The sequence below is a fragment of the Nothoprocta perdicaria genome, unplaced genomic scaffold (assembly GCF_003342845.1).
Source record: "Nothoprocta perdicaria isolate Ctin4 unplaced genomic scaffold, notPer1 scaffold_159, whole genome shotgun sequence".
NCBI classification, from domain to species: domain Eukaryota; kingdom Metazoa; phylum Chordata; class Aves; order Tinamiformes; family Tinamidae; genus Nothoprocta; species Nothoprocta perdicaria.
In genome coordinates, this window is record NW_020454749.1 from 741,278 (window position 1) to 756,687 (window position 15,410).

Below are 15,410 nucleotides of genomic sequence, written 5' to 3' on the forward strand. Positions count from 1 at the left end.
AGCAGGAAGGTTGGACTAGATGATCTCTAGAGGTCCCTTCCAACCTTAAATATTCTGAAATATTCTGAAATAACAAGTGTATTTGTCGGTGATAACATAAGCACTGAGTCTGAGTAAGCTCGTCCCATAGCTGTGCAATTCCAGGATGAATTTTTAAAGCAAGCCAAGAATGGGCTGTTGCATGTTCTCCACTTGTACAGGAAAAACAAACTTCACAAATTCATTTTGATCATATGGACTGTAAGTCCAGTTCTGAATTTCTAGATTGCTGTTCGGTCCAACTCTAAATGAAAAGTTTGATTATAACTACTGTAGTCTTCTCCAAAAAAGAATAGTCTTCTCCATAGGGAAATGGGAGGTATTTCTCAGAAGGTGACTGTGAAAGGATTCAGTCACATGACTTAATCTAATCCAAACACTGACTGGATGGAATGATGAAGAGAGTTGAGAAAATTCTTTTCTGCTTTGACTCCTTTTTTCCCCCCTCGCCTTTTATCTGGCAATTGAATATTTTCCAGTTGAGTTTTAGAATTATGTCCCTGCCAAAYACGACAGCTTTTCAAACAGTCCAACACATGCTGTCTCAGTTCATATATTCTTATGTGTATACTTTTGTGATTTGTGGGGTACATGACATAATATTTTTTTGGAGTGCGGGGGAGGATGGTAGGTGTTACAGACTGGGGTAAGAAGGCAGATGTGCCCCTTGCACTTGACTCTCCTGTGTAAATCTTACTTTTCTTTCTTTGCTTTTTCCTTTTTTAATTTTCTTTAAAACTTTCTGCATGGTTGAAAGTTTGAATTTTCCATATTCTTTAGTTCCCTAGAGTTTCATGCAGTGCTGTATTTTTTGTGTCTATTTTAGGCTGTAGAAAGTGGAAAGAGGGTTAAATTTATTTTTTTTTTTTTTTACTCTCCTTGGGAGTTTATACAATGAGAGTAAACTGATTATGCAGAAAGTAAACAGCAAAATAAACTTTGAGATAGAAAGAACTGCTTATGAAATGTGCAGCCAGATTGTCTTTTAATCCATATGTAATGTATTTAATAGTATCAGTGGTGCTCATATTTATTTCTACTGGAATTGTTTTGTGCCTGCTATTTCAAGTACTTTGGGATTAAAAATAAAGTCCTCTATGTCTCTGAACTTACCTTCATCTTTTAAAATGTTAATATAGCTTCATGTAGTTCACTAGTTCAATGAACTAGTCTCAAGGGAGGCTTTTTGTTTGTGGTGAAATGAGAACTTAGTGAGAACTAGCTTTAGGCAGATGCGTGGCTCTTAGGTAGTTTCTTTGAATATTTAACTATCACAGAACTTAAAAATGATTTTATAAAATCAGAAGTGTTTTTATTTTGATATGCTTTGCAGTTACGTTTTTCAAAATAGATTTGAGGCATGTTTTGAAATTTGAAAAGCATAGAAAAATGCTAAGAAAAAAAACGTTCTACAAAAGACAGTTTTTGTCATCTTTTCAGTGTAGCTTCTTGAAAGAGACTTGGAATAAATCGTACTTCCTTTTAAACCAGATTACCCGCTTTTGCACATCTTTGTTATTTACTCTTACCTATTTTTGAAGTATGGAAGAAACGGGTAAATTATACACAGTATTAGTCAAAGAGAAGTATGCTCACATACTGTAACATTTGTATGGTGGCAAATGTAACCTGATTTTGTTTAACATATATTTTGTTTGCTGCAGGGACCTTATTAAGAAGCTGCTTGTGGTTGATAGGACAAGACGACTAGGAAATATGAAGGTCAGTATAAAATGCTACGTGTCATACAGAACAGGGCACAGGTTTGAAAGAAATATATAGGAAAGATGAAGGAAAAACTTTTTGTTCATTTCTGTAAACATGAAATTGAGATACATTTTCCCCTACCTGATTTTTTATGCTGTCCAAAGTGCAAAATTTAACTTTATTTCTGAAAATCTTATTCATATCCTAAGGATTAATCTATATATGAGTTGTGTACACACAGAGGTATGTACTCTCCTCCCCCCTTCCTCATTCTATCAATAGATTATAATTCTATATTGAATGTGCCAATTGAAACATCTAGCTATTTATTGATAGTTTTGAAGACTGAGCACTCTGTTTCTGATCCTAAGTAAGCTCCGTAGGAATGAGAGAATCAAAATGATTTGGTTCCTCATTTGGAGGTATTTAACCCCAGAAGGGTCACTAAGCAAATCTGGGCCTTCACAGTTACTTGCACATGTAGCTGTTGGTGTTGTACTGTAATGTGTGGTCACTTTTGTCCTTATAGCTTGGTGTCTGGGCTGATTAAGCACAGCCAAGTAGTTGTCTTTCTGCCCAACTTTCTTGTTCTTGCCATCATTTTGCAGGCACCTCTAGGTGYCTGGAGGAAGTAGCTCGCTAGTCAGAAATGTGCTCACCTGGGGTAGGTATCATCTCAGTCCACATTAGAAATATGTTTGTATCTGATTTGTCAAAGAGCAACCCAAAGCAATCCTGCATATTTGATCAGGTATCCTGATGAGGTACTCTGTCATATGCAAGAGGAGGAGTGTTTTATTACAAGTTCGTATGATTATGCAACTAAATTGTAGTCATAGTTAGTAGCAAGTGTGAGAAGTTGCCTGTTTATGAACTAGCACAGATCCTGTACCAGTCTGTGCAGAGCCACACAAAACCCAGGTTAATTTGCTCATCTAGCACAGTAAGTTAATCCTGTATTCATTGGCTTGAAATGATGCTTAGAGTATTATAGATACCTAAATCTCTCTAATCCTTCAGATGTTCAGAGACTGCTAACATTTCCATTCCCCTGGACAGAGAAGGGTAGAATTTTGGTGGTTATGTTTGCTTGTTTGTTTTGCCTAAAGCAAATTGCTGAAGAAGATGAAGGATGAACAGTTAGTTGCCCCGGATCCTTGACTTTATTGATACACCTGTAGGATCTAGAATTGAGGATTTCTTAGCCATAAGTTTGACACCATCAGCTCTCAGTTATTCTCCTAAATAGTATAAGAATTGGAAAACATGGCTAAATAAGAGACATTCTCTAAAACAGTGGAGAAAACAGAAATTAAGAGATCTGCAGTGAGTGGCTGAGCTGTGTACAACAGTGGTTTGATGGGATTTTCTTTGCTTGTCTGTTAGCTTCTTACCAGATAAGTAGCCAAATTGAGAGATTGGAACACTGTTGGTTTTATGTTGACCTGACACAAAATTTTCCATGTTTGTTATGTATTAAATAATCTTAGATCAAACTGTTATTTCCATAGAAACTAATTAATGCTTAGCCCACAGTGATATTTTCTATGGTCAAATGAATATTTCTGTAGTATTTTCTACAGAAAAGCCTTTCCTACAGAAGACCTTTTCTTGATCTTCCTCATATCAAAAGTAGCTTAAATAAAAAGTTTAAATTTCATGGATGTTATTGCTGGATCTCAGGACATGGTAGGAAGTGACCCTGTAGAATCTTTCACTGCTTATCACCTGAGAGAAAATACAGGGTTAGATGGAGCTTTAGTCTGCCTTGATGACACCATTTTTGTGATGACATACATATTTTGAAATATATGCAACTTCATTAAAAATGAATTTTCTTTTTTTCTTTAAAGAATGGAGCAGATGATGTGAAGAGACATCGATGGTTCAGGTCTATAGACTGGGACGCTGTACCTCAAAGAAAACTGAAGGTATAGTCTGAAAAATGTTATATAAGCCAATGCAACCAGAAATAATCATTCATTTAAACCACTGAGGATTTTTTCCTTATTGTTTGTATATGAGTGTATGTGATTATTTGTGCATATTATTAATTATATATATCCATTTTGCCATTTTGTGCAACAGAACTACAATAAACATCTCTTTACATGATGCATTTGCTTTAAATAAGTTTAAAAATGCTTTCTTTAGCTAATGTGCAGTTGATTTATGTTGCATACTCTCAGATTTAATTTGCAGTTCTTAAAATTTTGTAAATAAGTCTTGTGAAGTGTGTGTTGTATTTTGGGTTTTTTTTTCTGTTAAAAATCTGTAGGAATTTCTTCAACTCAGATTAATGATCCAATATAATAGAAAGCATATGGCAGTAGGAGGAAGAAGGTGAAAGGACTTGTGAATGTAATTAGATAAGATCTGATGTTTGCAAATGCTATCAACACCCTAAGATGTTTATTAAAGTCTCCTGAAGTAAAACTATGACAATGTGACATTTGAATGTCAGGTTCTTCTGAAAGCTCTTTCCATCCTTGTGAAGTCTCAGTTTTTACAGTTGAGCACTTTCTTTCCTGCTTAAATTCATTGCTAGACTGGGCAAAAGCATGCAATGCAGTGAGACACACACTCGCTCACACACTCGCTCACACACTCGCTCACACACTCGCTCACACACTCGCTCACACACTCACTCACACACTCACTCACACACTCACACACTCACACACTCACTCACACACACACTCACACACACACTCACACACACACACACACACACAAGCTGGTTATTGCAGCCTCTGTAAAAACAGTGGGTTTGAAGGAGATGTGTGAGTTTCTCCCCACTTCAGTTGCAGAGGTTTAACCCATGCTCCTCTTTAGAGGACTTTCTTCCCTTTAGGAGTAAGGGGCCTAATGCCCTTCCTTCTTTGCTGTTTGCTTTTTTGTCTGAAGGTGAGGCTAGGAGGGAGAAAGGGGGAGTGAGTGGCAGACTATACTATAACAGAGCATGCTTGGAACTGTAATGAATTCCCTTGCAGATATCTTTTATTTGCATAGCAGACAGAATTAAGAGGGCTAAGTAGAATAGGTATCTGTATTATAAGTGTCTTTCAACCACAGGCTACAGACTTCTTTCTTGTGCCTTTTGTTATCAATGAAAGTTGTGAATGTTCATAAATATGTATCAGTTTCTAAATGAATTTTTCACAGAGTTTCTTCTTGAATAATATGATGTCAAGTGACCGATAGAGAAACTATATTTTTGTTGTGCTTATTCTGATTAGCCTCCTATAGTGCCGAAAGTATCCAATGATGGGGATACATCCAATTTTGAAGCTTATCCTGAAGATGACTGGAACAAGACACCTCCGGTACCCCCTAAAGATTTAGAAATTTTCAAGAACTTCTGAATGTGACATCCACTGGACAAGGTATGGCCAGAAGTTCTCTTCAAAACATTTTAGCACTGTGAGTGAGAGCTTTATGCAGAAATTACATCTTCTGATTGATAACACTGGTTAATGCTTGCGTGTAGCTTTTAAAAACAGTGTGAATTGGGTCAGTGTATGAAAACAGCATAAAGTAGAGGAAATGGTTGAAATAATATATTGTTAAATATCATAAAGTTAGATCTACTGGATGACAAAAGCAATTTTTCTCTCAGGCTTTTCTTGTTCTACAACAATCAAGAACTCCACATACAGGCTTTTAAACCTTTCTATYCCTAAAATTTTTAAGTGATGTGCTTAAAGCAAAGAGCTAAATTGATAGATAAGCAAATGTGTTTGTTCTTGATTGCAAGATGTATGTATTAAGAACCAAAACTTCAGCTAGAGGGGAAAAAAAGATCATCAAAATAATTCTCTACCCTGTATTCTTTTTTTAAATTTGAYGATTAATATTTATCATTGAAGTTACCTGCTCTACATTGGCTTTTGTCTTTGTTATTGTTGTTGTATTAGAAACTGGAAGGAAACTGAAGTGCTAAAGCAAGTCTGAAGAATAATGAGCTTATGCCTAAATGAAGACTTCTTTGATGTGGCTGAGAATGTTGCTGCATTCAGATACACATACTAAATATTTAAAGAGTTGGAGGCAGACAAAACTCATTTTTAACTGTAAACATTTGACATTAGTTTTGAAAATTATAATATTGATAGCCTGCTCTATAGCAGGCTCACTAAAATGGAATATTTTAGATTTTCTTTTTTTAACTTATGGTTTTATTTAGTTTCCTGCTATTCTCAGATCCTTTTTGCGTGGTTATCTCAGACTTAATTTTATAAGTTTATACTAAACTTGTGTAATTAAAAGCACAAATTAGTATATATGTATATAATGAATACAGTACAGCTAAAGCACAGGAACTGTGCAAAGATGTAAATTTTTGTACTTTGCAGAGTCTATGATTTTTATTTTTCAGATAATGTTTTTCAAGAAGYTCTCTAGGGATAAAAATATTAAAAGGATAAATGATTTTTTCATCATCTTATATACATTTTATAATTCTTTGTAAAAAAATAAAAATGATTAAGTTTTAAGAAAGATTTGTACCTAAAATTTCCAATGCCTCACACCTGCAATCATAGTACTTGAAAGCAGAAAGACAAGGACGTATTTTACAGCTGATTTAAGAAACATCTGACTGACTAATTCATGAAGGTCTGTTACAATGATTCTTTTTACAAACCAGGATTTTGAGAAATGATGTGCTGTCTAAAATGAAATTCCTCATGTAAAGACTCTGTAAACATGTAATTCAGTGCATGCTGATGAAAGGGCTTGAATAAGTTCCCTGAGTAGATATTGCAGGAGCTGTTCTCTCTCTGAAGCTTCCTGTCATCTCCAAATTAAAACACGAGCCATATGTAGCAGCTTCTTGAAGCAATTGTTGAATGTTTGGCATCCCTCAATATCAGGGAGAAGACTGAGTGTGTATTAGAGCTGATCCTCTGCTCCACATTTAGAAATGCTCTGAAGTCTCTGCTGCCAGGAATTTCATATCTACAGAGTTGAAACCTCAGTTGTAAGGAGCCCCTCTTTGATCCTGTGCTAACAGCTTTCCATGTGGGGCTCTGGCAGATTGAGTACACTGTATTTAGGAAATATTTGCAATATTGCTTCCTTTTAAGTAGCACCAAATATCACTGTATSTGTATGTATGTAACTATGTATATGAAAACATAAAGATGAAGGTAGATTGTATACAAACGAGGATATATTTCAGGGKTTTTTTTTTGTTTGTTTCATATTGTGATACTCATGCTAATATAGGAAATGGATTTTGAAGAGCTTTGATTTCAAAACACAAATGCATTMTTTTAAATGTTGTGGGTTTTGATGACTTTTAATGAAATTGTTACATTTAGCCCTCACATATTCTTTCAAAAGCTCATGAGTTCCCTGGTCTCCTACTCAAAATTGTATAAGGAGATTATTAGCCCCACAAACAATTTTTTTTGTTGTTGTTGTTTTAAAATACAATAAGAAAACCAGACTAGTATTTTTTTTTCTAAATTAAATTCAGCATGCTTAAAAGATACATATTCTGGTAATAACTAATAAAATTACTATGTCCATAATCTTGTGACAAAGTTATAACTGAAGTTTCTTGGTAGAAAAGGTGCCTCTGTTTTGCTGTCAAGCTCTAAATAGCACAGAAGTATAGGACAATAGTAAATGTGCTTCAAGAGTTGCAATTTCTAGGTCATTAAATCTGTCTCTCTATAACCAGTACAGATTTGTAAGAGATTATATAATGGGTTTTGCATAACTGAAACTTTTATTTTTGTTTGGGTGACAAAATCATGATGCTTCAAAGCARTAATTCTGGAACATCAAAAAGCTGTCTTGATAATTTTAAGCAAATACCACAATTTAATGGACCCAGCTGCCACTCCTTGAAAAACGTATAAGAATATATAATAAAGTACAGGAAATACATAGGGAATTGTTAATTTAACATATCTGATCCACTGTATTTATATTCTTATATATTCCAAGTCAATTAGAAAAAAATCTGAAGTAAAAACACAACTTACACTGTCCAAAGGGAGCATGTACAGTTCTACTTTTTGATGTGTAAGCTTACAGTATTTTACRGAATCTGAGTACTGCAAAAATAGTTTTCTTATTTAAAGATGTATATACTRCAATAAGCAAGTATCCTAAATATCAAATTCTTTTTAAAACATGAACTATGTCTAAGCCTTCAAAGCTAAATAAATGAAGTTGCGTTTGAATAAATGTGCCACGTTAGTGGTTAGAAGTTTTGAATGCTTGAACAACAGTAGGTGGTGTTTYTTCTTTCTGTTTATGAATCTTATCCATTGCTGGCAGTGGATGCAGACACTCACTACAATAGAAAATAAAGAAGCAAATGAAATCTTATCAATAATGCTGGTCCACTGACTTTACATTGTTTCCACAGCCATGACTACATATACCTAACTATTGACCTCGTCAATATGCTTTCTAGTACAAAACTCCACATTTCTTTAAAATCTTCAACGGAAAAAATGTTTGAAGCGTAATTTTAATGATCAGTTATTTTCTCTTCAGTCTTGAACTTGATGAGCTGTAATTATCCACCCATTTTATTTATTTGCACAAGTGAGTTTTATTTTAAGTCTTTGCTGGAACTTCATGGACCACTCATGCAGTTCTGTCCCTGTGCTAAATAAGGAGTTCCCAAAAATGCACTAAGGACTCTGGATTTTTTTTTTTTTTTTTTTTTTTTTTTAAGCAAGCAGCTAGAACTTCTTTTTTCAAGTATGGTGTTCTCTGAAGTTAATTTTATTATGGTTTCTGTTAACATGTATTTTTGCATATAGACTGTTGCATAAGGACTGTTTCCTGTCAGGAGCCTGCAGGCCTTTTGTCTTTCTTCTGCTCTGGTGAACAAGAATGTTAAACATTAAAAAACAATCTTTATTTTTGAGTTTTATAAATATATATATATTTTTAATTGCCCAATTTGAGATTTTAAGTGAACAAATGTGCATTGTAAACACAATTGCCTTGTAACCAAATGGTAAAAATGCTTCATGATTTAAATGGAGAACATGCTGTAGATTTTCCTGTAAATTAGCTTGATCAATGAATATATGTGTGCTACTGAGCTTTAACTAATGTGATCTTCCACTGTAGAAAAGTCATTGTTAATTGATCAAAATATAGGTACTAAACTACGTTTAAATGGATGAACAGGGATTTTGCAGTTTTGAAAGCAATTTAAGATACGGCTGTTCCTCAGCCCATCCGCTTGCCATTCCGAAGAGTTGTGATRCAGTGCTTCCTATGCTATAGAATTATTTTTCAGCTTTCAATGACTGTAGCATGATTCCTTTTGTACTGTACTGTGTACAGACTTTCCATGTTTTGCACTTTTCTATGGCAAACCTGACTGCTCTATAAATACTTTGTGTAGTAAGTAGTGATAGTGGTAGCAAGCGTTGATGTACTACATAATCAATTTGAACTGCTAGACCTCCCAGGTTAACTTGGACTAATGTTATATGTTGCTGATTGCTTGTTGTAGCTCACATGTATAAGTACTGTTCAAAGTTACAAAGTCAGCCTCATTGCACAATGAAAATCACTGTGATCTGTATATAAACCCTAGTAAAATTTTATTGCTGTTTAATTTATGTAATACCTGTCAAATCTGGATTCATTTAATAAACCTTTATATCTTTTTAAATGTTTAAACCTAGTTTGCTTCCATTTTTTGTTGGGAGGAAGTGCAGATTTTTCATCCAAAATATTCTGATTGATAATCCTTAAGGTTGGAAKGGACCTCTAGAGATCATCTAGTCCAACCTCGCTGCACACGCAGAGTCACCYAGAGCACGKGGCACAGGGTGTCCAAGCAGGTTTTGAAGATCTGCAGAGGAGACTCCACAACCTCTCTGGGCAGCCTGTTCCAGGGCTCTGGCACCCTCACTGTCAAGAAAGTATTCCTTAAGTTCCTGTGGAATTTTTGGTGCTTCAGTTTGTGGCTGTTTCCTCTAGTCCTATCGCTGGCCACCACTGAAAAGAGGCCGGCCCCCTCCTCCTCACTGCCTCCCTTGAGGTATTTATACACGCTGATCAGGTCCCCCCTCAGCCTCCTCTTCTCCAGGCTGAACAGGCCCAGCTCTCTCAGCCTTTGCTCCTAGGGCAGGTGTTCCAGGCCCCTGATCATCCTTGTAGCCCAGAACTGCACACAGTCTCCAGATGTGGCTTTAGCAGGGCTGCATAGAAGGMCAGGATCCCCTCCCTCCACCTGCTGGCAACACTCCTCCTGATGCAYCCYRGGATCCCATTGGCCTTCTTGGCCACCAGGGCACACTGCTGCCTCATGGTCAGCTAGTTGTCCACCACGACACCCAGGTCCCTCTCTGGAGCTGCTCTCCAGAGGGTCAGTCTCCAGCCTGTACTGGTGTCTGGGGTTATTCCTCTCCAAGTGCAGGACCTTACACTTGCCCTTGTTGAACTTCATGTGGTTTCTCACTGCCCAGTTGTCAAAAGAAATTCTTATAATTGGTCCAAAGGAGAGTAGTGAGTCCAAAGGAGAGTAGTGAGGAAAAAAAAAAAAAAAAAAAAAAAACCGTTCCTTCCTTCCACAAATGGAAGGAAGAAATCGTTCCTTCCTGACACAAATGGTGGAGCACATTTCAGTAACTGCTGGCATAGGAGTGCAGAAAGTGTATTTTCCACTTCATTTCAGGTAGTACTGTCACACCAAAAAAGTGTTAACTTAAACTTGAAAGTCTGTGTTTGTAACTGGGTCAATGTTTTCACATTTTAATGACCTGAACACTCTCCTCAACCCCCATTTTATACTGCTTCATTCCTTTAAGCGTCAAAAAACCTGCTTACAGTGTCAGACACACAGAGCTGAACTTTTATTTCATCTCTCCTCAGGAATTTCATGTCTACATTTATGAAAATTGATGCAACTCTTAAGTTCACTTGTTTTATTTCTTGCCCACTAGAGACCTCTACCTTACAGAGACAATTATGTAGATGTATACTAGACAGCATCCATATGGACACTGCGTTCACAGAGTTCAGCCAGAAGAAAGAAAGATCAGACAATACCTCATATAGCAGCAGCCCCAGCTTGCTACTGTAGGTGATATTTGAAGGAACCCGCCTTTCCCCTCAACTGTCAGGGACTGTAAAATCCATTTACTGCAAATTTTACTTGAGGTGTGATATGCAGAATGTTTAGCACACAAGTTTAAGTTCTGATGCCACAGGTTTAAAGAACCTATTCAACTTCTTACAAGCTTTCCTTAAAGCAAAAGCATGCTTGCTAAAGCACACCATTTTAGACAGGATAATTGTACATTGAGAAAAGTATTTAAAGGAATCTTTTTTCTTTAGAATCTTATGGGCAGCTAATGACAGTCCTACTATTTTTCTTGTAATTATTATGGCAAATGTGAAACGTTTAAAAAAAATTCCTTCTGTACTTTTCTTCCTCATCTCTTTGTGGAAAAACTGGGTCCAGCAGTGGTGTTTTAAAAACATAATATAGCAATCTCAGTGATTAAAAGACATAGCTATACACTTTGAATTTAAATCCTTAATTTAATTATTCTCTCAAGAAAGGGCTAGAATATGGAATGCTTCCTTAATACTTTCTGTGATTGATCTTAATTTCTCAATTAAAAAAGTTTTAAATCAACTTAGGTCCCTCTTCCAACTCATAAGTATTTTTACAAGTTAGTTATAATGCTTGTTTAAAAAAGAGTGAGGGTACTAGCTCTTTTTAGTATGATGAAACCTTCAAGATAGTACTTTTTTTTTCACTTGCAAGCAGTTGAGCATTTTTTGTTAAGCTTTTATTCCGAGACTTGATGATTCAATTCTTAAGTGAGCATTTTGTCCTTGATGAAGCTTTTACCCATTTTAGTTGCACATTTTAGAAATAAAGACCTCTGGTAAGATAAGTTATTTTCTTTCATGWTAATAAAACTGAGCTGGTGGTACAGGTCTAAGGTGTTCTTAGTCCATGTGTATTCAAAGTTATTTTTCTGTTATTGGCCTCTCTCTTAAAGCGATTCTGAAGTCCTGTACTGCAACACTCTCTTGCTGCTGCTAACTCTGCCGTCACCTACATAGCAATAATATCAGCCCATTAACTCAACTGATCTGTGAGAAAAGTTTCCCTGCTGTGATCTGAACTTGGGATCAAAGGCACTGGTTCTACTCATTTGATGTGAAAAGGAGTTTTCAGTAACTGACTGCAGTTGAAGTGCTTATATTCTSTTTTTGCAGGTACTTGCTGTTGGAGAGCAAGTAGACTCTATTATGCTGTTAAGTAACCCCCGGCTCAAGTAATATGTTTTGAATCCAGTTTAATTCTTACTCCAGAGTCCTTGTGACCCACGTCACGTACAACAAAACTTGATGATGAAAGAAAGTTTTATGATGGACCATTTAAGTAAGTAGTGTTTAGAGTATGAGTTTGTTCTTTAATTTCATTGAAGATATTGAGAAAAGGGAGTTTTTTTCTCCCCTAGGAAGACAATCAGAATATGTGTGGCCATTACTGAGGATTTTTTTGCTGACCACTGGATTTGGGATGATAGGTGTTTTGGATCATGAAAACATCTGCAAAGTCTACTTTATAGACTCCACAAATTCTCCCGGTAACAAATTCTTTTAAATRTTTTAAATACTGTTTATACAGCTGGTGATAATTTACATGGAAAAGATGACAGATTTAAATTTAATACATTAGTTTGTTTTAAATTTWAATACTTTAATGAATTGACTTGGCAAATAAATACAATTTATGAATTCAATTTAAGAATGAGATGTTTAAAAATATTAAACCTTTTGATATAAAATATTTTAATATAGGAAATCGAGTAATATTGCTTGAACAAACAGGTTTCAGGAAGGTGGTCTGATTTTAATTCATCATGTGGGGATTAAAAGAAAAGATTGAATGAAAGGACATTTGAACTCATTCTCTTCTCCACCTACTTGTCAGAAGTTATACAAGGGGAGAAAAATGGTATGGCTTTTYAGACACAATGAAAACGCCTTACAGCAAGGGTAACACATTGCAGGGATTTCTCAAACTGTGACCCAGACCATGGAGAGTGATGCGTAGCTTATCCTCTGTTTTGTACTGGACAAAAAGTACCAGACTGCTTCAGGAAGAAGTCGGTGAGGGAAGGCATATCAAGGGAGGACACCTTTCAGCCAGGTTCCCCTCCTTCAGGTTGGACATCCAATCTCCAGACAAAAAATTATTACTTTTTGCCACTCATTTATCATTTAAATGGTTTTATATAGCTTTAAAGTCCGAGTCTTTGATGGAAATGAAAAACTTGTTCACTTCCTGCCCTCACCCMCCCATGTAAGGCTTACATAGAAAAGGAGCAGACAAGGTAGCACTATTTTTTTTTTCTCCATTCAAAATTATTAACTGTTAATATGCAAGATACTAAGTTTAATATGTATCATACAATTAAAAAAAATGCATTCAAAATATATTATGGTGAGTTCTGTTTCAGTATGATTTTCTTCTTCTATAAGTATTAGTCAAGGAAAATGTCATTGGGACACTAAGAATTCCAATACAAGCAACTTCTCAGGCTGTTCTGTGGTTTGAACAGAGCAGATGTGTATTTGTAGGTAACAAAGTTTAACAGCAAATAGGATTCATGAAGTAAAATGGTCTYACATGAAAAATAAATTATCAGTTTAAGAAACAAAATCCCATTAGTCTTACGGTGACAGATACAATTTATATAAGATTTTGTTCAGATTTCCAAGGAAGTTTTAGTCATCAAAKAATTGATAATATTAGTCATTATCATTTTCATTAAAACTAGACTAGATGATGACTTCCCGTGGCAGTGCCAAAATCATGAACAGTTCTAAAAAATACCTTTCTCATGATTATGTAACTTTGATTATTTGAATTTGATTATTACTTCTGAATACCTTCTTGTTTCTATTGTTTTTGTACTCTGAGTGGAGATTTCCTTCTACTACTTRGGATAATTCAATCCATAACTTCTTTCTCTCTGAATCTCTTTGGTTGCTCGTGGGTTGGCATAGCTTCAAGCAGATAAAAAGACAAAAACTGCAAGAAGATTACAGAAACAATCATTGAATTTTAGGACGTATGTTGTGCAAAAACTGTTTTTTTTGGAGGGAGAAGAGTTGTTTGTTTGTTTGTTTGCTTGTTTGTTTGTTTCTCTCCACAGGGTCATAGCATGATATACTGAAAGGAAAAGTACAATCAATCTGAAAATCGGGTTTGAGTTATGTAGTTTCATATATTGACAAAAAGTTGTTATATTTACCACCTTCTTTTACCTGGTTCACTTAAAAGACATCCATGGCTCTATTTTCCTGTGTTGTTTGGAGTGCTTGCTTCATATTCAAACTTGTTTTCTTGTGGCTCTAAGGGTTATGCTCAGTAGAGTTCACTTCTGTTTCTTCTGTTGAAAGATTCGTGGTCCCTTTTCTTCCCAAATGTGTTAGAAAACAGAGTAATAAGATATAGATTGAAATAGCAGATTGTTATGAGTCATATTAAAGACTATGGGAAATAAACCAAGCATACCAGATTAAAATAAAAAGAAAGAGAGAGAAAGATGTTATGCTAATGTCTTTTAAAAGTTTTATAGTAGCTTGATTAAGTTGAAACTCTTAAACAAGGCTTTAAGATCTGAAGCTTCTGAATCAGAGAAAATTTCTGCTATTAGGATTAGGTACTTCATGGACCCGTTGTATGTCAGTTGGAATGGGGCACATCAGTAGGTTGGAGAGTATGGAATCAGGCTGTAAGAAGATCTAGGTAAACCTAGATTTAGGTAAACCTTAGGTAAACCTAAGATGTAGATAAAGGAGTAAATTGAACAGTAGATTTTCCCTAAACTTAACAAATACCATTGCAACAATGTGTAATAATACATATTTATATGTGATAAGAAGGGGGAAAAGATGCTGCATAGTGTTTATTTTGTTCTCGCTATAGAACACTTAAAGCAGTTGTCATTTTGTGTAGGTTTGTAACTTTCAAGACTGGCAAAGGGACCATAAAAAAAAGTCTTTTCACRTTCCTTTCCTTTGATACTCTGTTCTTACTTCAATACGAATAAAAGCGAAAACATCTGAAAAAGCTCCCAACTCAAAAGTTGTCAAGAAGATAACACGTAAAATGCCAATTTTCCCTGTCGGCCACTGAATTAGTAAATTCATTATTTTTACAACTTTAACTTGAAGTAATGAGCTAAAGAGTTTGAAGTAATGAGCTAAAGAGTTTGTTTAGTTCCTCAAATATTTCTCAGATCCCACCAGAGAACTGTTTAACTTCTCCAGACTGAACAGGAGGTCTAACAGAGRTCTGAGGTGGTGAAATGGACTATAYAGCAATGGACTTGCCTGAGCACATCCATTTTACATAGACTGTTGCACACTGTAGCTCAGAACAAGCAAGCCCTTTTGTTAAGGTTGATGCTGATTTACCATTTTTATCAATGGCTTTGCACTTGCCATTTGAAGAAAACTGATTTTATGTCAGTTAGCTTATAGTAATCACTACTACCACATCCATTTCTGTGTGTAGAACCAAGTTTCCAGTAGTTCATAAATTTATTTACCTCAGAACTGTGCTAAATAAACCTAATTTTTGTCAAGTCTAGTAAACACAGGTGGCCTTTCTCTGAAGGGGGAATTGAATCAGCATAGGA

At 35.5% G+C, this 15,410-nt stretch overlaps 1 protein-coding gene across 1 annotated transcript in view; it reads left to right on the plus strand.

Annotated features, from left to right (window-relative positions):
- PRKX (protein kinase X-linked) overlaps positions 1 to 12,006 on the plus strand; it is a 25,011-nt gene extending 13,005 nt beyond the window's left edge. Inside the window, exons 5-8 of the mRNA XM_026035347.1 lie at positions 1,704 to 1,761; positions 3,600 to 3,677; positions 4,986 to 5,132; positions 11,971 to 12,006. Coding sequence (XP_025891132.1) covers positions 1,704 to 1,761; positions 3,600 to 3,677; positions 4,986 to 5,111 — 262 coding nt within the window. The 3' untranslated portion in view covers positions 5,112 to 5,132; positions 11,971 to 12,006. The remainder of the gene's footprint in view (positions 1 to 1,703; positions 1,762 to 3,599; positions 3,678 to 4,985; positions 5,133 to 11,970) is intronic.
- The last annotated feature ends 3,404 nt before the right edge of the window (positions 12,007 to 15,410 follow it).